The following is a 14067-nucleotide window of genomic DNA, read 5'->3' as shown; positions in this document are numbered from 1 at the left end:
AATAGGCCCTGAACCAGCTCCCCTGAGGGCCTTCGCTACTGACACATCACCCGGTTGCCTTCCTTTGCATTAGGAATATACCATAGACGTGTTTTTCCGACAAAGCTGGAAAGATGAAAGGCTTCGGTTCAAAGGGCCCATGCAGCGCCTCCCTCTCAACAATCTTCTTGCCAGCAAAATCTGGACCCCAGACACGTTCTTCCACAACGGGAAAAAGTCCATCGCCCACAACATGACCACACCCAACAAGCTGCTGAGGCTGGAGGACGACGGCACGCTGCTCTACACCATGCGGTGAGCACGCACAGCTGCGGGGAGAGGGCGCAGCGTCCAGGGCCCAGGGGGGGCCGCCGGCCGCGCGACTGGCCAGGGCGCAGCGCGGGGCCCGCACCCCGCCTGTCCTGCCCCGAGGGTCCTACAGCCTCATGGGGTCAAAGAGTGCTTCGAGTTGGTGAGCACGTGCGGTTTGGGGTAGTTTTTAACCCTTTGCCTGTTATTTACCTGAGCTGCTATAGGTTCGTGTGTTTGCGATCTATACTTGTTGGTTCAAGATAGAAAGCATCTTTGGAATAGTGACCTAGGTAATGGAAGTTAGGGAAAATTTATTTTATACAAATTTTATTTTAAAAGCTCTAAGGAGAATTTTTTTTTATTGCAGTTGTGCACCCTTGTAAATTTTAAAAGCCCATTTCTTATATGTTTTGATAACATTCCAATGCTGAGGTTAAATTTTAGTATTTCTAATTTAAAATGATCAGTAGTCATTTTTTAAATAATGAATTATTCATTACATTTGAGTAAATCAATACATTGGCGGCGAGAAAGGCTCCTTTATAGCTTTTCAGTTTCCATGGTGGGTCTAAGTATTTTTTAAAAAGATTTTTTTTTTAATTTAAAAAAAAGCACTAAAGCTAAGTTAAATTTAAAAAAAAAACAGCATATATTTGTATGGGCATTATTGGAATTTCTCTCTCCACCTAACTTATAAACTATGTTTGAAAGAAGTAATCATAGTGGAAATAACCTTGATGCTGTCATCTTCTGAGGCTACATGCCCTAACATATGTTCTGAGGAATGTTTTGACACATTGTGTCCCAGACCTATTTGACAATAGATCTCGATTTTTCTTGTAACAGTCCAATAAGGATTCTGATAAATGAGCCTATAATACACACCTTAGCATTTTGTACTATTTCTCACCCTTTCCTTTTCCCTACATTGGTCTTGAACATGTTTTGCCCATGGATGGAAACGTGAGTTGTGAACATCAGTGCCCTGGGACAGCACATTCTTCATGCAGAGAAGTATTTTGAAAAGCTACAAAATATCTCAAGTGTTGAAAATTAGTCCTTGGTCATCATTCTTGTAAAAGGGAGTCAGTCTGTGCAGTGAATCCAAGGGTACTTTGTTCAGCCTTGTGAACAAAGAGCAGGTGTGGGGAGAGTCCCAGGTCTTGGAAGATGCTGGTTGGGATGAATGATTGGATGCCATTAATGTGGGGGCACCATTGAGCCTGCTGTTTCCCTTCATTCTGTTCATAGAATAAAAATACCTCTAGTCCCCACAGATTATTGACCTTGATTCACATCTGGTTTCTAATACTGAAAGAGTGTATTTAGGCCCAAGACAGCGGGGTGCTTTAATCTTGTGCATGATTTCTTGAACAGGGTTAGGTAGGCCCCCTGTTTAGAAGGGAAGGGGCAGCAGAGGGGCCTCTTACTGAGTGTCTACGTACCTGGCAACTTCACAAACAGCCTGGCCACTACATGATACCATTTCCATTAACCAACAAAGAGAATGAGGCTCAGAGAGGTTTGGTAATCAGCCTAAGGTCACACAGCTAGTGAGAAAGGCAGCAGGAATTTGAATTCAGCTCTAAGTAATTTCCTTGTTTGACCCACCACACTTGAAAATTGGAGGATGCAGCATTACTAGACATATACTAGCCTTTTTCTTATTCTTGTCAAATGTTATGCCCAGAAGGAAGATGGTGAGAGCCGAAGCAACTTGTCAGCAGTAATTTTTCCTTGTTTATGCAGAAGAAGTCTGCTAATGATTTGCAAAGTTGATAATGAGTTTTCTTTTCTAGTCATATACATTTGGAAAGTGTACATAGTTCCACTTGAAAGTGCTATGAATTTTATGTGATAGAACTATAGCTATAATTTGATAGCATTTTACCTATTGATTTAGCAAAGACGGTGTGATAGGACTAATCGCACAGCCGTTGGTGTCTCAGTGCCCCCACCTTGTCATTGTCAGAGCCTTTCTGTTTGGCATTTGGATCACTCCTGTCAAGCCTTGCAAAAACAATGATATACTTAAATCTGGTAATTCCCATGTAATGTCTATCGTAAGGAAATAATTAGGAATATAGATTAAGCTTTATGCACAAAGATTTCTATTATTATGTTACTTGTGATATCAAACATTGGAAGGAATCTGAAAAATGAGCATTTTCCAACTAAAACTATTTTTACTTTATTTTTAGGAGAGAGAGCGTGAATGTGCAGGGACGGGGCAGAGGGAAAGGGAGAGAAAGAATCTTAAGTAGGCTCCACGCCCAGCACAGAGCCTGATCTCATGACCCTGAGATCATGATTTGAGCCAAAACCAAGAATCGGAAGCTTAACTGACTGAACCAGCCAGGCACCCCTGTTTTTACATTTTTATCCAGACTTTGGACCTAATGAAAAAGATGAAATATGAAAGTGTAGAACATACTGGGGTTCATGTGATGCACTGAGACAAATGTCTAATAAAATACTGTCACCAACTTCTAAAAAGTAACTCCGTAAAGATTATGGTACGTGGATGGGGTTTATTTGTGTAAAATCCCCACCATGCTCCAGAGATCATTTAAAGTAGCATTCAAAGATAACACACAGTTCTTAAGATGGAATTCTTTAAATAGGTGATTCCAAAGAAGCCAAGGGAACATAAGCTATTGCTGTCATTTGCTCCCAAAATATCTGCCAAAAAGTCTTAGGTGCTTGCCTGGAAGTCATTGCCAATTTTGGTTCTGAAGAACTTTCTACCACCGATGGGTTATCTGCTTATAGGATATAAAGGTAAAAATCATCAGTCGCTCAGGATAATTCCATAGAGAGCAACAAACATTTCCGGTTGGACCCTCAAAGAGATGACACTCACAGAGTACTGAACAATTTGTTGAGGACAGTCTTTCAGCAAACAGAGTGATACATTTTACAGAACCATCCCCAGAGTTGTGCTTTAGACATTAGACAAGTAGCCAGGAAACCTCAAAGGGAAACTCAGCACAGTGATTTCCGGGGCCTTCCCTTGCAGAGCTGGAGAGAGGAGGTGCGAGCCCAGAGCTTGACATCAGTCCATCTAGGGACCAAAGGACTTGTCCTTCTGGCCAGCCTTGCTAGTTGTTTCCCCCCGCCACCCCGGGTAGAACTGGTGGTTGTCATCACGTAGCAGTAGGTCCCTATTCCACGCCCAGGCAAGCCCATGCAGTATAGGATGACCATGTCTCTCAGGGAGCATGCCAAATCTGATGATCCATTTTCCTTTATGAACACCTGAGCTGGGAGACAATGCCCTCCTCTCATCCGCCTGTTCCCCACATCATCTAATAGTGCAAACTTCTGTAAGACCCACAGTGAGGACCACTTTAGGGCAATTCCCCTGGTCTTTGGGCCTCTGGCAGAAGAGCAAGTCTCTCTAGGCAAGAAAGAACTTACTAGAAGGCAGTCTCTGCTGGGACCACACAGTTCTGCCTGTCTCAGAAAACCTGGCTGCCATTCTATCCAAGATCACCTTGCAATAGACGTGTAATAGCGACATCCGGACAAATATTTTACAGTGCCTTGGGCCATTGGGGGGGGGTCATAGAATGCACTGTATGTAGTAAAAGTACTGGACAGAGTCATGCACTGCATGCCACTCCACATTGTCACTTTCACACAATACCTATTTGCCTGTGCTATTTTTATTTGAGAAAGGCATATTTTTTTTACAACTTTTATAAACATCTTTATTACGTGTGTTTTTAAACACGACTCTAAATGCATTTAAAAATGGCAACACTTCTTTTGCTACCAAGCAAGTACAGAACTTTCTTAAATTTAGTTATTACGGGGCGCCTGGGTGGCTCAGTCGTTAAGCGTCTGCCTTCGGCTCGGGTCATGATCCCAGGGTCCTGGGATCGAGTCCCGCATCGGGCTCCCTGCTCCGCGGGAAGCCTGCTTCTCCCTCTCCCACTCCCCCTGCTTGTGTTCCTGTTCTCACTGTCTCTCTCTGTCATATAAATAAAAAAAATCTTTAAATTTAGTTATTACAATTGTTTTTAAACACTTCTTCACATGCATTATGGAAGATCTATCATCTGTTCCCTGAAATAACACTCTTCTCAAAGTTTCCTACACATACAGATCTCATAAGCGTCTTTATCACATGTGTTTTTAGCACTTGTCTTAATAGAAAGGTGTATCTTTATCACTGCTTACACCCCATTTAGATTTTCATCAGTAGAAAGCAGTGCTTTGAATTGAGGGACTATGAGGTAGTGAAAAGAGCATGGGCTTTAGGATTAGGCTGACTTAAGTTCAAGTCCTGACTCTGTCACTTAGTAGTCATGAGTCCTTGGTCATTTTATCTCTTAGATCGATTTTTGTTGTTTTTTATTTCTTTTCTTCCTAAGCAGTATAGCTGTAGGGTCTGAGAAAGTTTGTTTGAAAAATAGTGGTACAGACACTGATTCCTGGAATGGCCACTGGGAGGCAGCATAGTCATAATTTTGCATAATCATTGGCAGCATCCGTTAAAGTTAGAAGACAAGTTATTACGTTTGACTTGTGGATAACAAATCTAAAGGAAATTATACATTTATAAGTAGAAGTTTTTAACAGGGCACTGATATGTATATGTACCCGTATACACACATGTAGGCGTCTATATATCTGTGTTTATACACACATACACACACACCAGTGTGTGGATAAAAATGTCTTTCATGATACCAACAGATAATGCTGGCTAAATCTTGCAATATTTAAGATAACATTTATTTTAGTGACAAGGATCAAAATATGAATTAAAAATTTGTAAAACATGGAAAATCACCAAGTATGAATACAGCTATAATAACGCTCAGACCAAAAAGAATCACTGTTAAGTTTGGTGTGTATCATGTACACGTGTTTATGTGTGTGTAGACTCGTGTATACATCTGTGTATATCGGTGTATGTCTGCACACATACTCTCCCTATAGCTTTTGAGTGGTCTCACTCTCTGAAAAGTGTTTTGTAAGTAGCTTTTATAATTTAAAATATATTGAAAACTTCTCCCCCCATCATTTAACACCATTCTGAAACTTCATGGTCCATCACATTCCGTCATGTGGATATCCTGTCATTATACTGTGGCTGACAAAAATTCATGTCATTTCCATTTTTCCCCTATCATAAGCAACATTGCCATGCAAACTCATAATTATATCTTCGGGATAAATTCCAAGAACTGGCCAAAAGATAAGACTTTTGATACCCACTTCCAAGTTGTTCTTTAGAAAAACTAGCAATTTCCCTTTCACCAGCTGTGGGAGTGGAAATCCTCTCTATTACTTCCTTCTTCACACTTTATATATAAAGATGAAGATGGAATGGTTTCACTAAAACAATAAAACACTTGTGTAGCCCCTTTTTGCTACACAAGATGTGATTAGCAACCACTGTCTAAAAGTTGACTCATCCTGAGATTTCTAGTAACATTGGCTTTCTTTTTTCCCTTTGGAAAATGACTCCCACAGAATAGCGTGTGCACTGTCTTGACTGAGAATGATCTAAATTTGGGGACGTGCAACCTGACCTGCAAACTACGCTCTGATCTCCATCATACAAACATCCACACCCTCCCTCAGTTTCCTCAGCCATGGAAAACCGAGACTTCCCCTGACTTCTTCCTGAAGTCTCCTGCTCTCCATCAGCCTGTTGCACCGTGACTCACCTGTGCATCCTTTGTGTTTTGTGGCACCCTGAGTAATCTCTTTCCCTGCGCCTGGCACCTGGGCTGGCCCTGGGAGGAACGTCCTGCATCTTTATGCAGGGACAGTAATAATAGAATGCATGAATGCATGACACTGCCTTCTCATAATCTAGGCCCTCCCACTTCTCAGACCTTAGTTTGAAGGATTGAGACAGGAGACCTACAGAATTTCTCTTTCACAAACAAGCTCAGTGCATAGGTTTCCACCAGTTTATGAAGATTTGAGTTGATGTTTGGCTAACAATTTGTACTTGTGGTACACAAATGAGGATATTTTAATACATATTTCTTGCATATTTGGTTTGAAAACTTGACTGGAATTATCCTGGGTCAATTCAGTCTGGTCAGTCTGGACTTTTGGACTGTTAGGCACACATTTCTTGAAGGACAACCTCATCCTTTGCAAATGGGCCATCTCCAGCACATTTTTGTCTTCTGAGGTCCAGACCCCACAGAGGCTGTCAGACACTCTCTACTAGCGAGACAGAAGCCAGGCTCCTGGTGCAGCTCTTCACTTTCCTGTCCAGGCAGGGACCTTCTTGGAAATGAGCCACCTGCAAACTCGGGGCCACGTCTTCAAAAGGTTTCCAGGAATCTCTAGTGACTGCTCTTTGGATGTGATGGTTGCAGGCTCTGGGTGGAAAGCCCCAGGCAGCTGCTGGCTAGGGTCTTGGCTCCAGGCCTCCAGCCCCAGGCCTCCAGCCTCACAAAGGTAGTGTCTGAAAAGGAAGAACCACTTAAGCTGGTCTGCTAATTACTTTTCCAAAAACATATGTGGCCTTTATTTTAATGTGCTGGGTGCTTCAGAAATGTAAACTCCTAACACCCTAAGAATTTAGTATCATCATTATGCCCATTGATAGATGAGGAATTAGACTATCACTAAAGCCCAAATGCCAAATCCACCTGCCTGTATCTATTTTAATATAATATCTAAGAAGTGTAAAATAGGAAGCTATGCACTCCCTTTCTGCCAACGCATGTGAAAATAATGTCCACCAGGTGGTGCTATGCCAATTTAGGATAGAGAGTTCCTGAGTGCCCTGCTATTTTATCAGATTCAAGTAAAGCACTGGTTTCACTAAAACACTTTCAGGGAAAATAAACTGTTGCATTTCTGGGGTATTTTGCCATGGAAGTGCAGTTGGAATATCTGCAACTGATCTGAGGATGCTCGGAGCCAAGAAATCCATCCTCCATTTGTGGTAATCTGTAAATGAACTTTGAGGGCAGAATTTCCATTTTTCTCATGGGTGAGTAATACTCCATTTTATAAATAGACCACATTGTCTTTATCCATTCATCCATAGAAGGACACTTAGATAGTTTCCATGTCTTGGCTATTGTGAATAATGCTGCACTGAATATGGGAATGCTGATATCTCCTTGAGATCTTGAGAAGTGCAATTGTGGGATCATATGGTAGTTCTATTTTTAATTTTTTTGAGGAGCCTCCATACTCTTTCCATAGTGGCTGTACCAATTTGCATTCCCACTAACAGTGTACAAGGGTTCCCATTTCTCCACATCCTTGTCAACACTTTTTATCTCTTGTCTCTCTGATGATAGCCATCCTGACAGGTTTAGTTTAATATAGTCCACTCATTAAGTTTTGCTTTTGTTGCTTGTGCTGTTTGTTGCCAAAATATTATTGCCAAGACCAGTGTCAAGAAGCTTTTCCCATGTGTTTTCTTCTGGGGGTTTTATGGATTCAGGTCTTATATTGAAGTCTTTAATCCACTTCAAGGTATTTTTTGTGAGTGGTATAAGATGGGGTTCCAATTTCATTTGTCTGCATGAGGTTGTCCAGTTTTCCCAACACTACTGAAGAGACTATTCTTTTCCCAATGAGTTTGTTTGCCTCCTTTGTCAAACATTGATTGTATACGTGAGGATTTCTTTCTGGGCTCTTGATTCTGTTCCATTGGTCTATGTGTTTATAATAAAGCACAATATACCATAGTGCTTTGATTACTACAGCTTTGCAATATAGTTGAAATCTGGAAGTGTGATCCTCCAGCTCTGTTCTTCTTTCTAAGGACTGCTTTGGCTATTTAGGGTCTTTGGTGATTCCATATGAATTTTAGGATTGTTTTTTCTATGTCTTTTTTTTTTTTCTATGAACAATGCCATTAGAATTCTGATAGGGATTACATTGAATGTATAGATGGCTTTGGGTAATATGGACATTTTAACAAGGCTGATTCTTCTGATTCATAAATACAGGATTTGTGTTTGTTCGTATTTTCTTCATTCAGTTTCTTTTATCAAAGTCATGTAGTTTTCAGCTTACACATCTTTAACATCCTTAGTTAAATTATTTTTAAGTCTTTTATTGTTTCTAGATACTATTGTAAATGGAATTGCTTTCTTTATTTCATTTTCAAACGTCTCATTGTTAGTTAGAGAAAAAACTAATTCCTTTTTTTAAAATTTTTATTGTTATGTTAATCACCATACATAACATCATTAGTTTTTGATGTAGTGTTCCATGATTTATTGTTTATGCCTAACACCCAGTGCTCCATGCAGAACATGCCCTCTTTAATACCCATCACCAGGCTAACCCATCCTCCCACCCCTCTCCCCTCTAGAACCCTCAGTTTGTTTTTCAGAGTCCATCGTCTCTCATGGTTCGTCTCCCCCTCCGATTCCCCCCCTTCATTCTTCTCTTCCTGCTATCTTCTTCTTTTTTTTAACATATAATTTATTATTTGTTTTGGAGGTACAGGGCTGTGATTCAACAGTCTTGCACAATTCACAGTGCTCACCATAGCACATACCCTCCCCAGTGTCTATCACCCAGCCACCCCATCCCTCCCACCCACCCCCACTCCAGCAACCCTCAGTTTGTTTCCTGAGATTAAGAATTCCTCATATCAGTGAGGTCATATGATACATGTCTTTCTCTGATTGATTTATTTCGCACAGCATAATACCCCCCAGTTCCATCCACATCGTTGCAAACGGCAAGATTATATTCCTTTTGATGGCTGCATAATATTCTATTGTGTATATATATGTATATGTATATATATATATATATATATATATATATATATACCACATCTTCTTTATCCATTCATCTGTCAATGGACATCTTAGCTCTTTCCAGTTTGGCTATTGTGGACATTGCTGCTGTAAGCATCGGGGTGCACGTACCCCTTCGGATCCCTACATTTGTATCTTTGGGGTAAATACCCAGTAGTGCAATTGCTGGATTGTATGGTAGCTCTATTTTCAACTTTTTGAGGAACCTCCATACTGTTTTCCAGAGTGGTTGCACCAGCTTGCATTCCCACCAACAGTGTAGGAGGGTTCTCCTTTCTCCGCATCCCTGCCAACATCTGTCGAGAAACAACTAATTTCTATGTGTTGATGTTGTATCATGCAATTTTACTGAATTTGTTTATTCTAACAGTTTGTTGGTTGAGTTTTTAGGATTCTATCTATATAAGATCCTATCATCTGCAAACAAAGAGGACTTTTACGTCTTTATTTCCAATTTGGATATCTTTTATTTCTTTTTCTTCACTGATTGCTCTGGCCAGTACTCGGGTACTATGTTGAATAGGAGAGGTGAGAGTAGACACTATTGTCTTGTTCCTGATCTTAGAGGAAAAGCTTTCAAACTTTCACAATTGAGTATAATGTTAGCTGTGGTCTTGTCATATGACCTCTTTATGTTATGATCCTTTTATACCAAATTTGTTCAGTGTTTTTATCACAAAAGGGTGTTCTATTTTGTCAGATAGTTTTTTGCATCTATTGAGATGATCATATGATTTTTATCTTTTATTCTGTTAATGTGGTGTTTCATATTTATTGATATGTGTATATTGAAACATCCTTGAATCCCAGGAATAAATCCTGCTTGATTATCGTGTGTGGACCTTCTTTTTTTAGTTTTGATTTAAATTCTAGTTAGCTAACATACAGTGTTATAGTAGTTTCAGGTGTACAATATAGTGATTCAGCACTTCCATATATCACCCTATTGTCATCACAAGTGCCCTCCCTCCTTAATACCCATCACCTATCTCACCCATCTTCCCACCTCTCTCCCCTCTGGTAACCATCAGTTTGTTCTCTGTAGTTAAGAGTCTTTTTCTTGGTTTGCCTCTCTCTCTCTTTTTTCCCCTATGCTCCTTTGTTTTGTTTGTTAAATTCCACATATGAGTGAAGTCATGTTGTATTGTCTTTCTCAATTGACTTATTTTGCTTAGCATAATACTCTCTAGCTCCATCCATGTCAGTGCAAATGACAGGATTTGATTCCTTTTTATGGCTGAGTAATTTTCCAGTGTGTGTGTGTGTGTGTGTGTATAACACATATTTTTTTGATCATTCATCAATCAGCAGACACTTGGGTTGCTTCCATAATTTGGAATTGTAGGTATTGTAGATAATACTTCTTTTAACATTGGGGTGCATGTGTCCCTTTAAATTAGTGGTTTTGTATTCTTTGGGTAAATACCCAGTAGTGCAATTGCTGGATGGTAAGGTAGTTCTATTTTTAACTTTTTGAGGAAACTCCATACTGTTTTCCAGAGTCTCTGCACCAGTTTACATTTCCACAAACAATGTAGGAGGGTTCATCTTTCTCCACATCCTCACCAACACCTGTTGTTTCTTGTGTTGTTGAATTTAGCTATTCTGACAGGTGTGAGGTGATATCTCATTGTGGTTTTGATTTGTATTTCCCTGATGATCCATGATGTTGGGCATCTTTCATGTATCTGTTGGCCATCTGTATGTCTTCTTTGGAGAAATGTCTGTTCACGTCTTCAGCCCATTTTTTAATTGGATTATTCATTTTTGGGGTGTTGAATTTTATAAGTTCTGTATATATTTTGGATGCTAACCCATATGTCATTTGCAAGTATCTTCTCTTATTCCATAGGTTGCCTTTTAATTTTATTATTTCGCTGTGCAAAAGCTTTTTATTTTGATATAGTCCCAATGGTTTATTTTTGCTTTTGTTTCCCTTGCGTCAGGAGACATATCTAGAAAGAAGTTGCTATGGCTGATGTCAAAGAAGTTACTGCCTGTGTTCTAGGATTTTTATGGTTTCAGGTCTCACATTTAGGTCTTTGATCCATTTTGAATTTATTTATGTGTATATGTGTATAAGAAAATGGTCCACTTTCATTCTTTTGCATGTTGCTGTCCAGTTTTCTCAACACCATTTGTTGAAGAGACAGTTTTTTTCCATTGGATATTTTTTCCTACTTTGTTAAAGAGTAATTGACCATATAATCATCGATTTATTCCTGGGTTTTCTATTTTGTTCTAGTGATCTATGTGTCTATTTTTGTGCCAATATCATACTGTCTTGATTGCTACAGGTTTGTAATATAACTTGAAGTCTGGAATTGTGATGCCTCCAGCTTTACTTTTCTTTTTCAAGATTGCTTTGGCTATTCAGGGTCTTTTGTGGTTCCATACTGTGGTCCTTTTAATATAGTGTTGAATTGAACTTACTAATGTTTTGTTGTGGATTTTTGCATCTGTATTCATCAGGGACATTTATCTGCTCTTTTCCTTTCTTCTGGTGCCATTGTCCAGCCTTGATATCTGGGTAATGCTGGCCTTATAAAATGAATTTTAGCATGTTCTCTCCTCTTCATTTTTTGGAAGAGTTTGAGAAGGATTGGTGCTAATTCTTCTTTAAATGTTAGCAGATTTCACCACAGAAACCCTCTGGTCCTGGGCTTTTCTTTTTTGGAGGTTTTGATTGCCGATTCAATCTCCTTACTCATTATTCATCTGTTTAGATTTTCTTTCTTTCTGATTCAGTCTTGGTAGTTTGTATGTTTCTAGGAATTTGTCTCTTTTAGGTTATCAAATTTGTTGGCAAATATTTATGTATGTTGGGTCCATTTGGTCTAAAATATGGGACAAGTTCAATGTTTCCTTATTGATTTTCTGTCTGGATGATGTATCCATTATTGAAAGTGAGGTATTGAGTCCTCTAGTTTTATTGTATTGTCTGTTTCATCTTTAAGATGTTAGTATTCAATTTAGGTTTTACATTTACATTTAGTATTACAGTTAGGTTTTCCAGTGTTGAGTGCATATATATTTATATATATTGATGAATTGACCTCTTTATCATTATATAATGACCTTCTTTATCTCTAGTTACATTTTGGCTTAAAATCTATTTTGTCATATATAAGTATAGCTACTCCTCCTCTCTTTTTGTTTCCACTTTCATTGAATATCTTTTTTCATCTATTCGCTTGGAGCTCATGTATGTCCTTAAGTCTAAACTGGATCTCCTGTAGGCTGCATGTAATTGGGTCTACTTTTGTTATCCATCCAGCCATTCTATGTCTTTTGATTGGAGAATTTAATCCATTTACATTGAGTAATTATTGATAGGTAAGAACTTACTAATGCCATTTTATTAATTGTTTTCTTGTTCTTTTGTAGTTCCCTTGTTCCTTTCTTCCTCTCTTGTTCTCTTCCTTTGTGAATTGATATTTAAATGAGGCTTCCATAAAACATCTTATAGATATTACAATCTATTTTATGCTGATAACAATTTATCCTCAATCACATACAAAATCTCTACTCTCTTATTCCCCCCTTTTATGTTTTTAATGTCAAAACTAATCTCTTTTTTTGTGTGTGTCTATTAATGAATTATTGTAGCTACAGTATTTTTAATACTTTTTTTCTTTTAACTTTTATTAAGACATCACCACATTACAATATTACAGAGTATTCTGAATTTGGCTATATACTTAGATATACTGGTGTGTTATATATTTTCATATTTTTTCTTTTATATATATATATTTTTTTAACTTAATTTTATTATATTTTGTTAGTCACCATACAATACATCATTAGTTTTTGATGTAGTGATCCACGATTCATTGTTTCATATAACACCCAATACTCCATGCAGTAGGTGCCCTCCTTAATACCCATCACTGGGCTAACCCATCCCTCCACCCCCCTCCCCTCTAAAACCCTCAACTTGTTTCTCAGAGTCCATAGTGTCTCATGGTTCATCTCTCCTTCTGATTCCCCCCCTTCATTTTTCCCTTCCTTCTCCGAATGTCCTCCATGCTATGCCTTATGTTCCACAAATAAGTGAAACCATATGATAATTGACTTTCTCTGCTTGACTTATTTCACTTAGTATAATCTCCTCCAGTCCCATCCATGTTGATGTAAAAGTTGGGTATTCATCCTTTCTGATGGCTGAGTAATATTCCATTGACGATATGGACCACATCTTCTTTATCCATTCATCTGTTGAAGGGCATTTCAGCTCTTTCCATAGTTTGGCTATTGCGGACATTGCTACTATGAACATTGGGGTGCATATGGCCCTTCTTTTCACTACAACTGAGTCTTTGGGGTAAATACCCAGGAGTGCAATTGCTGGGTCATAGGGTAGATCTATTTTTAATTTTTTGAGGCACCTCCACACTGTTTTCCAAAGTGGCTGTACCAACTTGCATTCCCACCAACAGTGGAAGAGGGTTCCCTTTTCTCCACAACCTCTCCAACATTTGTTGTTTCTTGCCTTGTCAATTTTTGCCATTCTAACTGGAGTAAGGTGGTATCTCAATGTGGTTTTGATTTGAATTTCCCTGATGGCTAATGATGATGAACATTTTTTCATGAGTCTATTAGCCGTTTGTATATCTTCTTTGAAGAAGTGTTTGTTCATATCTTCTGCCCATTTTTTGACTTATTTGTTTTTTGGGTGTTGAATTTGAAAAGTTCTTTATAGATCTTGGATACAAGCCCTTTATCTGTAGTGTCATTTGCAAATATCTTCTCCCATTCTATGGGTTTCTTCTTTGTTTTGTTGACTGTTTCCTTTGCTGTGCAGAAGCTTTTTATTTTGATGAAGTCCCAAAAGTTCATTTTTGCTTCTGTTTCACTAGACTTTGGAGATGTATCTTGAAAGAAGTTGCTGTGGCCAGTGTCAAAGTGGTTACTGCCTATGTTCTTCTCTAGGATTTTGATGGATTCCTGTCTCACATTGAGGTCTTTCATCCATTTTGAGTTTATCTTTGTGTATGGC

The 14067-nt window shown here is 38.8% G+C and overlaps 1 protein-coding gene across 4 annotated transcripts in view; it reads left to right on the top strand.

The window, feature by feature from the left end:
- GABRA5 (gamma-aminobutyric acid type A receptor subunit alpha5) overlaps positions 1-14067 on the top strand; it is an 87944-nt gene that overhangs the window by 18236 nt on the left and 55641 nt on the right. For all 4 annotated transcript variants that reach the window (XM_006728252.3, XM_031039629.2, XM_031039646.2 and 1 more), the window contains exon 6: positions 74-294. In XM_006728252.3, coding sequence (XP_006728315.2) covers positions 74-294 — 221 coding nt within the window. The remainder of the gene's footprint in view (positions 1-73; positions 295-14067) is intronic.

The sequence above is a fragment of the Leptonychotes weddellii genome, chromosome 9 (assembly GCF_054177405.1).
Source record: "Leptonychotes weddellii isolate Sample4059 chromosome 9, ASM5417740v2, whole genome shotgun sequence".
NCBI classification, from domain to species: domain Eukaryota; kingdom Metazoa; phylum Chordata; class Mammalia; order Carnivora; family Phocidae; genus Leptonychotes; species Leptonychotes weddellii.
The sequence above is the reverse complement of the archived record's forward strand: the minus strand, read 5'-3'. Positions and strand labels throughout refer to the sequence as shown.